Source organism: Colius striatus, chromosome 3 (assembly GCF_028858725.1).
Source record: "Colius striatus isolate bColStr4 chromosome 3, bColStr4.1.hap1, whole genome shotgun sequence".
NCBI classification, from domain to species: Eukaryota; Metazoa; Chordata; class Aves; order Coliiformes; family Coliidae; genus Colius; species Colius striatus.
The window spans coordinates 80031189-80047164 of NC_084761.1; the positions used below are offsets into that span (position 1 = coordinate 80031189).

At 38.4% G+C, this 15976-nt stretch overlaps 2 protein-coding genes across 5 annotated transcripts in view; both read right to left on the reverse strand.

Moving 5' to 3' along the window:
* Positions 1-11172, reverse strand: ZCCHC4 (zinc finger CCHC-type containing 4). Of its 3 annotated transcripts, XM_061994237.1 has the most exons (13): positions 11078-11172; positions 10692-10810; positions 8721-8803; positions 7760-8035; positions 7230-7307; positions 6842-6914; positions 5692-5842; positions 5089-5189; positions 3801-3922; positions 3411-3486; positions 2882-2933; positions 1985-2129; positions 1-220 (listed from the first exon to the last, which is right to left on the reverse strand). In XM_061994237.1, the coding sequence occupies exons 1-13, from the start codon at positions 11163-11165 to the stop codon at positions 97-99; spliced, it is 1488 nt and encodes a 495-aa protein (XP_061850221.1). In that variant the 5' UTR covers positions 11166-11172; the 3' UTR covers positions 1-96. The 3 variants fall into 3 exon arrangements, with proteins under 3 accessions (XP_061850221.1, XP_061850223.1, XP_061850224.1); XM_061994239.1 differs by lacking the exon at positions 2882-2933 and having other exon boundaries at positions 95-220; XM_061994240.1 differs by lacking the exons at positions 1-220; positions 1985-2129; positions 2882-2933 and having other exon boundaries at positions 3412-3486; positions 3801-3918.
* PI4K2B (phosphatidylinositol 4-kinase type 2 beta) overlaps positions 10729-15976 on the reverse strand; it is a 21587-nt gene continuing 16339 nt past the window's right edge. The window contains exons 9-11 of one of the 2 annotated variants that reach the window (XM_061994243.1): positions 15576-15635; positions 12860-13054; positions 10729-10810 (exon numbers count right to left, since the gene is read on the reverse strand). In XM_061994243.1, coding sequence (XP_061850227.1) covers positions 12881-13054; positions 15576-15635 — 234 coding nt within the window. In that variant the 3' untranslated portion in view covers positions 10729-10810; positions 12860-12880. Of the gene's footprint in view, positions 10811-11349; positions 13055-15575; positions 15636-15976 lie in introns of those variants that run through there. The other variant, XM_061994242.1, reaches the window with a different exon arrangement.

Here is a 15976-nt window from a genome sequence, read left to right on the forward strand (position 1 = left end):
GGTTTTATTTTTTATGTTAATATTAACATTTTGAGAAAGGGAATCATAGGCTGGCTGTAAAAAAATAAATTACTAACTACACATCAGCAAGCAAAGTCACGTCTTCTTTTTCTTATTCTTTACTTTCTTCCTGGAGAATATGGCATGCTTCATAGCTGATCGGTTACAGATCCTCATCTTTACCCTATTGAGAGTTTTCTGTCTTTGCTTTTTGTCAGCTCTGTAAAGCAAAAAAGGAAGATACAGATTACAATAAATCAGATTACATAGTTACACATTTGCTGGTATTTTAAACAATCTGTCCATGTACGTACGTAAACTCAGAAGTATTGTCACAAAAAGTACAAGGAACATTCATCTGACAATGTTTTGACACTTAATCTTCCCAAAACTGTTTGTCCACTTTACTGACACAAATTATTTTTCACTTACGTACTTATTCAGCATTTACCTTTAAACAGATGTAGGAAACTTAGGAAATCACAGAATGGTAGGGCTGGAAGAGGTATCCAAAGATCATCTAGTCCAATACCCCTGGCTAAAGCAGGTCCACCTTGATCAGGTCACAGAGGCACAGACCATGTCCAGACGGGTTTTGAAAACCTCCAGAGAGAGATTCCATAACCTCTCTGGACAACCAGTGCCAGGGCTCCCTCACCCTCACACTAAAGTTTTTCCTCATGTTCAAGTGGAACTTTCTTTGTTCCAGCTTGTGACCATTACCTCTCGTCACTCAGTCTTCTCTTCTCCAGGTTGAACATCCCCAGGTCTCACTGCTTTTCCTCATAAGGAAGATGTTCCAGTCCCCTGATCATCTTGGTGGCCCTCCATTGGACCCTCTCCAGAAATTCCCTGTCGCTCTTGAGCTGGGGAGTCCAAAACTGGACACAGTACCCCAGATGAGGCCTCACCATGGCAGAACAGAGAAGAACCTCCCTCAACCAGTTGGACACCCTTTTCTCAATGCATCCCAGGATTTCATTGGCCTTCTTGGCCACAAGAGCACATTGCTGGCTCATGGTTAGTTTATTATCAATCAGGACTCCCAGGTCTTTCTCTGCAGAGCTGCTCTCCAGCACGTCAATCCCCAGCATGTACTGGTGCATTGGGTTGTTCCTTCTCAGACACAGGACTCTGCACCTGTCCTTGTTGAACCTCGAGAGGTTCCTCTCTGCCCAATTCTCAAGCTGGTCAAGATCCCGCTGAATGGCAGCACAGCCTTCTGGGGAATCAGCCAGTCCTCCCAGTTTGGTGTCATCAGGGGACTTGCTGAGGGTACACTCAGGACCCTCATCCAGGTCATTGATGAAGATGTTGAAAAAGACTGGCCCCAGAACTAATCCCTGTGGAACTCCACTGGCTGTAGCCTTCCACCTCTACTCTATGCTGTTGTTCATCACCCTCTGGGTTCTGTCATTCAGCCAATTGCCAATGCACTTCACCATCCACTCATCCAAGCCACACTGACTGAGCTTTCCTATGAGGATGTTATAAGAAGCACAGACAAAAGCCTTGCTGAAGCCAAGGTAGATGACATCCGCTGCTCTCCCCTCATCTAGCCAGCCAGTTATACTCTCACAGAGGGTTATCAGGTTGGTCAAACAGGATTTCCCCTTGGTGTATCCATGTTGACTCCCCCTGATAACCATCTTTTCCTTCATGTGTATTGAGATGACATCCACAATGAGCTGCTCCATCACCTTTCCAGGAATGGAGGTGAGGCTGACTGGCCTGTAGTTTCCTGGGCCCTCCCTCCTCCCCTTTTTTTGAAGACTGAAGTGACATTGGCCTCCCTCCAGTCCTCAGGCACCTTGCCTGTGCTCCATGATTGTTCAAAAATGGAGAGTGATTTAGAAAAAAACATCAGCCAGCTTGTGAGTGTATCCCACCAGGACTCGAAAAAATAAAAAAGATACTGAAAGAAATAAGATCTAATCTCATCTGAATGCTGTCTTTTGTTACATTAATGCAATATCACACTTACTGGCAAGTTGTTCTGCTGCGGGACAGACTGGGACAGGTACTGCGTTTGTGACCTGCCTTGCCACAAACAAAACAGCCAGCATCAGTCTTCTCACAAGTATGGTTCTGAAGAGCACAGCAGTTGCAATTGTTACAGTGAAACCAAGCTGCAAAATAAGCAACATGATTTATAATCTTGAAAAGGTTTAGAATAATCACTCTGGAACCAAGGTTTAAATATAGGCTGTACTACCAGGTTTTGGATTTTTTGTTTTACAGACAGGGACATAATTTCTGGTCCCTTAACAGATTTCAGAAGGCCGACAGGTACTTCTTCATTATGATGCACCATGTAACTATTTCAATAGAACTGAATTCTTTTACCATTAGAACTATTATTCTAAATGTGATCTTAACATGAAAAACAGTCCAGATGTTAAAATGGACTTAAAAATTGTGATTTCTGTACTGGTAACAAAACTGATTGCTTCAGCTATTTAAACAGAGCTATAAATACAACTGCACCTGTGTATAAATCATGATTTGACCATGCCCTCTCAAACATTTTAGTAACTGACATTTTAGTAACTGTTTATGAAATTCTAATGAAAAAGTTTACAAAATCAGAAAACGCTTCTATGACAAATCAAAACAGTTACATTTCCTGTAACAAATACAGATGGGATTTAGCATATCTTAGCAAGTACTTATCGCATTTCCACACAGGGCAAATACACATAAGTTATCGAATGGCAACTCATGTAACTGAGATTGTCCTTTTACCCCATGTCATCTGAGTAGTTCCATTTTATTCCTTTTACCAAATCTTTTCTCTTCTGGTTTGTAATCTCGGTTTCATTGAACTGTAACTTCAACAGTAAGTGTACTTTCACTCAGAAAAGTATTTTTCTGTACTTACAGGGTTTTACACATTTTTTGCAAAGAATGCAATGTTTCCATCGTCTACCGTCCTACGAAAGACAAAGAAGTGCATTGCTTGGGGTTTTGTTTGGTTGGGTTTTTGTTTGTTTTAAAAAAAACACTGTTTCTACGTTAAAACGGGTCCTCTGTAAGAAGGACTAACTTAGAAAAAATAGTCCACAGGCTCTATGACAACTGCAGCAAGATGGCTGCATTTTGAAATCAGCACATAAAAATCAGCACATAAAAAAAGGTAAGAAGAAATGTATGTGTCAACAGATGATGAAGGTATGGTGTAAGCAAGTAGCTAACTTATTCCTGTCCTCTTTCCAACACAAAGGAATTGAAGAAAGAGAAATCAGTTCCCAGTAGGTTATGAATGATGTCCTATGAAGTTGACAGTAAGTCCACAAAACCAAACTGTTTGAGTTTTCCCAAGGAAATCGGTATCGGAACAGGTTTTCATCAGAGAAAACCTTACAGACTACTGCTAAAATTGCCATCCTGAATGAAGTCAAAATACTTACTTTGGATGTACACGCATTGCACATCTCACAGTGCTGGTTACCAGAACTGACGTACCGCTGACATATAGCGCAAAACCTGGGAAAACAGATTACAACTCTGCTATTGTCTCAAACAAGCTGATTGTCAGGCACAGCTTGGATCTCCTGTAGGCATACACAATATTCCCTATGGACAAGCTGAGGAATCATTCCACACTGGAAACTGCAGACTTCTTTTTAGGTGCCCAGCTCTTCTGCATATTCTTTATAGAATATGCAGCAGAAACACACTCTTGAGCCTGGCATCCAAAAATTAGGCACAATACTGAACAGCACCATCCCAAAGTCCTTTAGAGACTTTATGCCTTATTTAAGAACAGACTCTTTCAGTTGAGTATTAATGCATCTTACCTATAACCTTCTTCTACAGGAAGAACAATCATACTCGGGGTGAGGTTTGTGAAGATACGGACGGGTGACTGTCTACGCCCTGTCTTGCCATGTTTATAAAGGGCATGATTATCATAGTCTACCTAGAAAAACAGAACCACAGAGAAAGAGTCCTAAATTGAATGCTAAGCACAGACATAACTTTTTACATATTACCTTTATGACATTTTAATTTTTATAGAAAAGACTTTTAACCTCAAACTGGATTACAAACTCCACAGCAAGTATTTTGCCTTATTTAAATTTGTGTAACCACAATAACACGCTAGACTCAAGAAATAAAGTAAACCAAATACTACAATAATCCCATTTTACCTTTTTTTTTTTTTCCCTTTTGCATGGGCACAAAAAATGGAACTACACCATTTGGTCTTATCTGGCAGTACAAGAGCTGACATGCATCTTAATCTGTCTCAGAGTAATTACAAAGTTGCAAATCCATCAGCATTGCTTTTACAGCACTGTCTGAAGAGATTTGTCACAAAAGTTCTCATCTCTGAACACTAACAGGAATGCAGAGTCCATTCCTAGCATGAGTTTCCAATTCTCTTTCACAAGTTAGCATTCCACAAGACATAAATACGTTATCTGGAACACCTACATCAAACTTCATGCAGAGTTGTTGCATGAGAAAATAAAACTTTAATATCACAAATACCCATGATTGAGCTCTCACAGCTCACTGATGTACAGATTCTGAAACAACTTACAGAATGGATACAATATTGGAGAAGCTGATACCAAATTATATCACTGCCAGCTTAATTTATAACAAAACTACAAAAATTTCCATTGTTGGAATTCTACTCTGGTCCCAGCAGTTTTGGAGATGAAAGACCTTTATTTTATTTTGACCAGGGTTGGGCATCACCCACAAAGCTACTGGCATTTCAAGGAAAAGCAAAACACTCTTCTTCAAGTTACCTCTTATCTCCGCAATATACACCTGCTGAAATGAGTGCAATTTTGTCACACTCAAAACCTGGCCTAAGAAATGTGTTAACAGCCAATTCACTGACCAGTTTAAGATAAGTAATAAACTGTCAGAGTGTGACAAAGTTATGACTACCATAGAATCTAGTCTTCACAAGAACAGCACCACAGAGTCTGCACTGCCGCCAGTGCCGTGAAAATTGAAGATCAAGAAGGCAGTCTATTTACAGAGAAGGGCTACCAAGTGCTTTCATTCATATTCCTGTTCATGTTGCGCATGACTGAAATTTAACAGATTCACTAGTTTCAGTCACACCTGGTAATCCATCATACTGAAGCTTGGGAAAAATTCAAGAATACGAGCCTCAAAGAAGTATGGAAATATCCAGAACGTGGGCATCTCTTGGTTGTTATGACCTAGTAATGAAAAGACTTAGATGTGCGTTAAAGAAAAATAAGATACATGAAGCATGAAAAATTTATGGCAAACATTCTGAATGCACAAACATGTATATGTATGTCATGCTGGGCATGAAACTAGTTCCTTTAAGCAATAGAAACTTTTGGCATATTTTGTATATGCAGAGCTGTAAGCTCCACTTAACTAACAACTCTTGTCACTCACCTAGGCTGGCAAGAAATAGTACTGTTTTGATAGCTTAAGCTTCTTGACCTTTAAAGTCCATTTTAATTGCAAAGTAGATTGGTAAAAAATTTGTACAAGTCCTTGAGAGAGACTTAGAGAATTGGGTATTATTACACGAGAAGTATCAGGGGAGTAATCAGATATATGGTAGTTCTTAGAAATCATAAGTGTGTCCACATTCACCCGAGTAGCAAGAACCACAGAATTTTAAATAGGTTCTTTTTCTTGCAGTGATGTTGCAGCTCAATCCACCTTCTTGGCTGTAATACCTACCTTCTTTTTCTGTCTCCTTCCACATTGCCATCAGTTTTTTAAAACTAGAAGCCAGTGCCTCCACTAAACCTCCAAATGGGGGATCGGTTACCATAATGACTTTTTCACCATTGTCTTCATACAAAAACTTCCTACAGATTTCATGGGCAGCCTGTAAGAAACAGAGGTTAATTCTCAGAAATACAGATGCAAGAACTATAAAAATACTGTCTTTGGCAATACAATGATTATTATAGAAGTTTCAGCTTTGAAGATGGAAGTTATTTCCTCTTGTGTAGCATTTTAAAAAAACAAATAGATTTGACGCACTGAAAGCAAGTGCCCCGACACAGATAATGTATCAGGGGTAGATTCAGTTCAAGCTTCCTAAGACAGCCTCCTTCCTAAGGGTACTAAATTTGACTTGGAAAAAAAAGATGTTATTAATAGCAAGAAATTAAAGTTAAGGCTCAGAATACATTTTATTCATGCCCTCTGGTTTTACTTTTGTTCTATAAAACAACATGAAAGTTAAAATGACAAAATTCAGCCCATTGAAAACCAATTTAACCCATGCTGGTTATAAAAATGCAGCATTCAGATTTTAACAATCCAATCTGAACTCTCTTATTAACAGAAATGGAAAGAGCTATGTATTCACTGCCATCTTGCAGTGTTCCCTCCTTCATTACTTAGAATCTATTGCATTCCAAATCCAGATTTTTCACAACAATATATATTCAAAAGTGCTGCAATCCAGTCCTTGAATACACTGCAATACAGTGACATTACAGGTGTCACTTTTCCACACACTGAAAAGAACACCACTTTGTTTACAATGCAACCAAACAGTCTTTAAATTGAAAAATACAAAACAATACTCTAATAGATTAAAAAAAAAATCTGCCTCCCATTTCATTCTAGACTTTTTTTTCAGGACTCCATTCAAAATCATCCTTTAGAATGGAAAAAAACCTGAACATTATCTACATAGGCAACTCTATTTTTCACTCAAGTACAACAGCATGACTGCAGAGCCACTGCTGGTCTTTGATTTCCAGTACTACTGACTATTTTTGTCTCATGCTAGATGAGCCATGACTTTGTTACAAAATTCTGCATCAACAACACGTACTTCTTCACAAATCACTCAAGAAATACTTGGTCTTACCTCTCCACCAAAAAAATAATGATTAAACATGTTGTAGTGGCAGAATTCATCCTCTGTGTAAAACTGTGAATACCTGTAAAATAAGTTTTAAAAATAGTAGGAAACAAAATATAAACAGCTTCTTACCTGCCCTAAGAGGCATTTATAATGAAAACAAGGCCTTAAGAAAAACAGCACCTTTGGATTATGATTACTGACAGTCCATACCAACATTGGGAATTATTAAGCACCATAACTTTTCTCAAACTGGACATCACCTGTGTATGTGTGTGGGAACAGAGATGCACAGACAGGAAAGGGAAAACCAACACCAATTTATCTTGCAAAGCAGTAAGAACACAATCTTCATACATGCACTTCAGATGGATAAATATTTGACAAAACCTACCTGAAATCAATATCTAGCAGAAGGCTTCTAACTCTGAAATCTTCTTGTGACGCTTTTGACTGGATCATTTCATGAAGCCTGAAGTATAATCGGAGCAAAGAAATTTAAGACATAGTCACTGGCTTCAGGTACTATCTTGCAAGAATGTCTGGTACTTTACTAAATCTAAAACCAAACAGATAGAGAAAGCGGAGTAATATGAATTGGGATGTTTGCACTTGGAGTCAGTGGAGTCTACTGGATCACCACGAACAAAAAACCCCAAACATAAGGATTGTCACTTCTCTAAGAAACAAAGCAGGGTACTTAAAGCTTGTATGTGTGTGCATGTTATTTGCAGTGCAGCTACAGTCTTCTCCTGTATGTTACAAGCTCAAAGCCACACTCCACTAGATGCTTGCATAATCCCGACCAAATAAAGCGTAATGAGTATCTTATTAGTGGGCAGTCCTTGATTATTTGAATATTACCAAGTTGCACAGTTTTGAGACAAATATTATTTGAAAGTATAACAATTCTTATTGGCATACCTGGGTGTTCCAACAGAGAGCACTCGTCTGAATCCTAAATCAATAATAAGATCCAGCAGGAACTGGCAACTTCTGTCTGTAAATAAATACTGTGCATTTGTTTTTTTATTCAACAGTGGACAGAGAAGTTGACTGGGACTCTTTAACTGGGCATTGGAGATATCACACACGAACTGGTGATCCAAGTGTTTTTCCCACTCAGCTGGCAATAGCAGTTGCTGGCATTCCTGGCAAAACCTCCTCTTTGGTAATGGCAATAGAAGAAAATTCTTGAACCTTCAAACACAAAAGACTTTGTTTTGAAACTTTGCAAAAACATCTATAAAAGATACGAAGAGGAGCAATGAAGGAGATTTCTTTATTTTTAAGAGTTCAGATATTTAAACAGGCAATGTAGTTTAAGCTGCCCTTGCAAAACTCCACTATCTATATGTAAATGAAGTAATACTTATGAAGAAAATACCCAAAGGACACTTTGAAAAGCATATATTGTGCCAGTCAAATAAACCAAGAGTCCTCATAAAATAACTGGATTACAGAGTGAAGACTACATATCGACTATCATCAAGCAGTCCTGTATGTTTATACACAGGACTCAGACGTTATTCATTACTGTATTAGCTTTGCTTCATTTCCCAACGTTAAGCTTGTTACTTTTGCATACTGAAGTTGGGAACAATTTGTTGAACTGAAACTGCTACTGATCTGTCATCAGCACATTATGAGCTGTAACTTAAGATCTGGACACGAATAAAACAAAAACCAAAAGATACAGTTCCTGGGTTGGAAATATCATGCTCTAATTAGATGTTTCATGCTATTTTCCCATTGCAGTCAACCAGTTCTTATTTTTTCTTTGTCATGTTTCCATATTTAAAAGAATCTGATATATTATCTTTACACTCGAAATACCTAAACTTGTATTACTTGATGTTTAATGAAGAAATATACATAACAATACCTTTCCACATTCTGTCTGTGTGTAAAAGAAGGCTGATGACTTCTATTATACTCTTCACGTGCTGCAAGCCTCGCTTCTGATACCTGTAAAATTTATTAATATAAAAAGTTACAAACCAAACGGATCTCGCATTAATAGCCCACTAAACCTTAACGTTAAACAAAAAGAGTGCAACAAAGGTATCATGTTTTAGTTACTCTGCATAAAAATACGATCACATTAGTTGGACTGTTGTTTCAGAAGAACAAGTGTGACTACAGCTGTCGTGCTGCAAACCAACACGAGCCTCTCACTGTTAATTTAAACTTTGTGAAACATAAATATAAGCATCTCATTCTTTCACCACATGTAATACTTAGGGAAAAACACAAAACATGATTATGGTGAAGACAGAAAGGGCTATAGTTTTTGTTAATGCATCCCAGCAGTTGTGTTTCCTCTGAAGGAAATCCCCTCTGATGATCTGATCCTGAAGAACTAAGGACAGTAAAAAAATCACCCAAGTCTTTTCTGTGTGATTATTTTAAAAGCATGCCAGCTCTTCTCTGAGTCTTCTATTTTGCTCCCAAAAAACACGTTTATAGTGTAGGTTAACAGTTTTGGGCAAAAATTATGGAACTGCTTTGTTTAAAAGGAGAGACAGCAAAAGTCAATAAAACAAAAGACACCATGACATTCAAAATCATAGAATCATAGAATGGTAAGGGTTGGAAGGAACCTTTAGAGATCATCTAGTCCAACCCTCTTGCAGAAGCAGGTTCACCTAGATCAGGTCACATAGGAACATGTCCAGGCAGGTCTTGAAGACCTCCAAGGAAGGAGACTCCACAAACCCTCTGGGCAGCCTGTAGGAACACCTTTTAAATGTACACAACCAAATGATTAACCACCTCATTTCCTCTTTTTACAACTTTTCAGTAGTAATAAGCACAACTACAAACCACTTAGAAACTCAGATTCCATGCTGCCAACCTGCTGAGGACAATGACCAAAACACAAGATACTTATTTAGGAAACAGAAAAAGTAACACAAAGTGTAATGGAGAGAAATCATAGCAACCTCTTTATGAATATATCAATCTCATTTTTGTTACCCTACAATTATCTGACCAGAGTTCTTTAGACAAAAAGAAATCACTGCAAATATTTTGAGACTACTGAGCATCACACTGATCCCCACCATATCACTGCATTGTATAACCCAGTGTTTGTCTCTATCTACCAGATTTCTTGTATTTAGATCACAGAAGATGAGAATATCTTGGGATCAGAGCTATCCAATTTTGTTCAATATTACATAACATTGTCAAATCTTATGACTTGAACACCTAAGTGTTTCAGTAATAGAGTAATAAATTCCAGTTCTGCTCGAAATGTACAAAATCTTCCTTGGAAACTGTACTCGAAATACGTTCTTCTCACAGAAGTGCTCAACTAAACATAAACTATTAGCCAGTTTACAAAACAGCAACTGGCACAAATTTACAAAAGAAGATATGCTCTTTCTTTCCAATTTTCTGTTAAATAGGGGAAAAAAATCCCCTATATTTCACAGAAACACAGAACAGTAGGCACTGGAAGTGACCTCTAATCTACTCCCAACTCCCTACTAAAGCAGATCCACCTAGATCAGACTGCACAGAAGTAAGCCCAGGTAGGTTTTGCAAATCTCCAGAGAAAGAGACTCCACAAGACCCCTGGGCAGCCTGGGCCAGCGGTATGTCACCCTTACAGTAAAGAAGTTTTTCCTTAAGTGGAACTTCATGTGTTCCACCTTTTGTTCATTACCCCTAGTCCTGTCACTGGAGACAACAGCAACAAGTACTGCCCCATCTTTTTGACCTTTTAAATACCTATGTTATGAGGCCCCCCCTCAGTCTCCTCCAGGTTGAACAGTCCCAGGTGCCACAGCCTTTCCTCATAAAAAAGATGCTCCAGTCCCCTGATCAGCGTTAAGCAGTGCTCTCTTACCTTCTCATCTTCCCACTGGAAAAAGTTACAATCTTTTCTATCCCTACAAGCTGAACAAGCGTAAAATCTTCTTTCTTCCTCTTTTCCTTGGCTGGTTTTTACAAACAGAAGAGCAGGACCTGAAGGACAAACGTAATTAGACGATGACACACGGGACACTGTTTCAATGCCGCCATTGCCAAGGCCCAAGCTTCCACATTCAAACATTAACAATGGTTGCTGGAAAACACAACCTCTGTCGCAGGGGAGTCGAGAGAGCAGCTAGCGACGGGCCACACAGCCGCTGAGAGAGGTGTCAAACCCCGCGCCTCCGGGCTCCTGCGACCACCTCGGTCACGGCCCGCGCATCCCTCCCTCCCGAGCAGCCCCATCACGGTCCAGCTCACCGTGCGGGCAGCAGGGAGCGCCGGACACGGGGCCGAGAACGGCTAGCCCGCCCGAGCCTTCCGCAGCAGCCGCGCCGCTGCCCGCCATGCTGCCGCCTCCTTCCCGGCAGCCCCCGCCCCGCGCCGGGCGGCAGGAGCGGAGCAGCCGGCGCCGCAGCGCCCCCCACCGGGCCGGCGGCCTCCTCCGGCGCCAAGGAGAAAGCGTCCCTTAGTACAGACACCAAACCGCGAGCCGGCTTACTGCGGAACAAACAAGACACCTGAGCCTAAAACCCGGGCATTCGGCAACTGTGACATTTATTTTCTTCCGTAGGCAGGTCTGGTACATAAACACAATATTTTTTTTTTAGTAAACAGTTTGGATAAGAACAATCATGGAAAGTCTATAAAGGTGGTCATTCCCAAGCTTATTCTGAACTCCACCTACAGGGAGTTTTACTTTTAAGGCTTAAACGTTTCAGTTACTTAAGTGAAGTGCTGACATGCCACAGTGATATTTACACCCACTCAAAATTATACAAAATACAAGCATTTTATTATTTTTGAGTTCAACAGTATTGCTTAGAATTACAAAATACAGCAATGTCAGAAGTACTGGAGGTTTCATAAAAGCAGCAATTTTCCCTCCCCTTTCCAGTCTCAACCATCCAGAAAATCAGTAACAAAAAAAAAAAAAGTATCATATTACATAAGCCACAGATCTAGAAATGTGACTATCAAGTCTTAAACCACCTAACTCGAACATAAATGCAAATGTCAACTGGCAGATGAGCAGGACATTTTTAAGGGTATGATAATAAAGTCTCTGTGCTCTATATACTACAGTTGGGGTTTTTTAGTAAAAAAAATGGTGAGTTTAGATAGAAATTTAGAAGGCAGACTGGCTTTGTGACAAACACATCAGTGCTTCTGTCATTAATAGTGCAGAACCACTTTGGTGACAACTGATGAACCCATTTATATGCATATGGCAAAACAAACCTGCAACAACATGGTGTAATTCTTCAATTGTGATGGATCTATAAAGAAATATCACAATTTTCCACACATGTACTTAAATACACAAGTTCTGAAAACTAGAGGTGAAATTTCAACCTCTGAGACGTACGCTCAGTTTATTTTGTCACAGTAGGAACTGTGCGTACTTACTTGCATTGAATTTCACTGTAAGTCAACTATTTAACTAATTTTTGGTCCCCATGTGCAAAAAAACTACTTGGAACATTTTCTTCCCCTTCTCCTTTGCTTTCACTTGTTTGTCTAGGACAGTTTTCCTTTTACTTTTTTTTAGTGCATGACTTTTCAAGTAACTAGCCTATGAAAATCTACAAACAGTTTAAAATATCAGGAAGAAACTCCAAGAAAAACCATTTTCACAATCAAAGATAACATTCTACATTTTTTTTTGAAGACCATATAAAAGAAAATTGAAGAAACTATTAAGTGTACAGGTTCTCATTTATATTAAACAAAAAGAATTCCTGTTGTATTCAAAAGTAATTTCTTGGCATATGCCAACTGGGTATCTTCCCTTATTCAGAATAGATTAATTTAGGCTATAAAAATACAATATGGACAAATTCTTCTCATTCCCTGACATAAGAACTCATAATTTTGACACAAAAATTGTAAACTTTTATTACATTCAAAATACATTTCTTAAGTCTTTAGGATTTAAGTTCGGAGGTGTCGGCAGCTACAGGTCTTGGTATACAGCAGAAACAGTACATTATTGCAGAGCCTCTACACAGAAGTACCTTTCTACAGTTAAGAGAAACTTACTCTTCTCACGTATTTTTGTTGCTACCAGGAGGAAAAGAAAGGCTTCCTGCTATGAAAGGTCTGTGTGAATGCATTACTCAGATGAACAATTCGGCCCTGACCTCCAGTGCTACTTCGCTCCACAATCACACGTGGCATCTGCACAAGTTGAAGGGGACTTTTTCCGTCCTTTAACGCCTGAGTAAGGTTTAATATCTAAAAGAGTAAAAGCAGGTGAGGTGAAGCTGCAGAAATACAACTGTGGCTAACAGGCTTATAAATTCAGATGTCAGTCTTAAATCTGTTCTGTAGATGACTGCATAGCCAAACAAAATTAGCTTTAAAAGCCATTCTATTGCAAGTAGAATTATTGTAGTTATTTGGTAAAATTATGACATCCCACCACTATCTGACACCTGCCTATTCTTCTCTGGAATATTTCACGCAATTCTCTGAAGTTTTGGAAATTGTTAGAGAAAAAAAAAATAAAATCCAAGAGCATATGAATTTATCCTAGGATCTACCATGAATTTTACAACAAGTTATTTTCATATCAGAAGATATGAAGCCACATTATTAACCCACACCAAATCCAGTGCTAAGATTCAAATAGCCCTCAGCTTCCAGCAGTCTGTTATCATCCTTCCAAAACTTCAGTGCTCATGAACTGCCCTGATAATTTACTCCATGTTCAATGATTTCCTGAGGAAAACTGAAGCAAATATTCAGTTTAGTTCCAGTGACAGACTTGCATTATCCTTAATATTAAGCCATTTTTCCCCTCCCCTGCACAAAGCCTTTCTTCATCGTGCCATTACTGAACCCTGCTCATTTTGCACTTTCATAGCTGAAGAATCCTGACAGAAAAAGCATTTTGCATAGTTTACTGCAATTTGGCTTTTCCAGCAACTGCACTTGACATTTACATTTTCTAACTTCTGAGGCAATACTTTGTAGATCCGTGTTGTCACGTTGCTTAGTCTCTATAGTCTTGAAGGAACAGTTCATCTTGAGTTTAAAACCCTTTTCAACATTTTTTCTCCTGTTTCACAAAAAGATGCCTTTAACTCTTTTAATACCTTAAAGATCTCATCACTCATGTACAAGCTGTATTTCTCTTCAGCCTCCTTGCCTTTATCCACTAAATTATTGTTTTCTACTTATTTCAGTTTTCCTTCTTAAAGACGTATTTATAGATGGTTTGGCTATCCTGCAAATCGCTCTTGACTGCATGAATCTGTTATCATGTGACCTAGATATCCAACTCTTTTATAATGCCCTTGTAACATACATCAAAAGCAAGGCTAAAGTCAGTGGTAAAAGGCATCATTTGCTGATGTGTTTCAAAACCGCATCCAAAAACGACTAATTATTTGCATTTCTTCCCTAAATCCATGCCTGAAAACCTGACATATCTCACAGTGAAACACATTCTTGTGTAGTCAAAGAGAGGCAAAAAAGACCCCAAAAACCAACCAAACCAAAAAACAAAAAAACCCCAGCCAAATCTCTCCTGAAATCCAGGTCAGAGATAGGATGTGAAGAAAGGGTCCAGATGCAGCAATTATATTGGGACATTAATTCAGACAATCTTAGCTCATCTCTCTCAATTACACAGATCAAGTTTATTTTTTAAGCTTTTTGTTAAACAACAGATTCCCTGTAGCCAATTGTCTCCTCACAAAAACGGTACTTAACATGGTTTAAGAGGCATGAATACTTCATAAGTGACTTTCCAGTGACTATGTAAACTTTTCTGAAATGTTATTTCAGAAATAGCTCATGTAATTCAAATTAACAAATAAGGTTTGCTGACTTTTAGACACCATACCTAAGTATTGCTAACTGGGATCACGTTTGACTAAGCAGAGTTACAGCCTTGCACAAGGTGGTACTTCCTATAGGAAAATCTATAGAGAAAAGGTCAGCTTAAACCACTCTAGGAATTGTGAATGCCTGGTTTTAAACTACTCATGTTGGATTTATGAATACAGAGAAGTCAGTTTCAAGAAATTCAGGGCAAACAGGATATTTATCTAGTCCAATTCCCTTACATTTTTACAAATCACTGGTTTATGCCTACAACAAACTAAATAATTTGTTCCTTGCTAAAGCTTATTTTCCAGAATATCACACTAGTCTGAAATTTTAAAACTGAAACAAGACAGAACAACCTTACTCTTCTCTTGCGTCAGTGTTAAAAACCCCACAAATCTTAATTATGATAAAATTTCTCATCTGAAAATGGTTGGATTGGATCCAAGTACAGTTCTGACATTTTCTAGGATGAAAACATTTTATTACCTAATATTGCCTTCTTGTTGAGAGGTATTTCAATAACCAAGGTAATCCTCCAAAATAAACTCACAATTATTTTAACAACATAATGAAATTAACCACCATCCCAGTCTGATTCCTCTCCAGTGTTTCATTTTTAAACTACCTTCTAGGAATATGTAGGCATTAAGTCCTCCTCTATCACCCACAAAAACAATAAACCCCAAACCTTAAGAAAATAATCTTCCATAAAAGCAATTTTTAAAAATGAGTATGCACTTTCTGCTGTCTCATCTATATGCAAATAAACTCTCAAAAGAAAATTAGTATTCTCAAATAAAAATATCTTCAAGTGTCTTTCAATACAGGACAGTTTTTGTAGCTCTAAAAAACCACCAGAGAAGTAATGACCAATTAAATACACAAATAAAAGTACAAAAAAAAAAAAAAAGAGTCTTACCTGCCCTCTCATAACGGACATTTGGTTTTCAAAAGTAGCCTTGTCAAATCCTTTATCAGTCTTTATTAAAGAAAACAAGCAGTTACTATAGCAAATGCATTTAGCATGAACATTCATCAATTTCATAATACACAGTCATATTTACTAACAAATCGTCTTGGTATGACCTGCAAAATGGTCTATTTATTTCAGCAAGCTTACATATGTGAATATGAAGGCCATTCCACATTATAAAAAGATATCAGTGGATACCACTTCAGGGCATTGGCAGGTAGGCTCAATAGCATCACATAATGCTGCACCGCTCTCTCACCTTTACTCTGGCAAAAGAATACTTCCTTCTTCAGATTTAATACTTCAACTTTCATTTGGTTTTAAATAACCCAAAGTCACTTGGAATG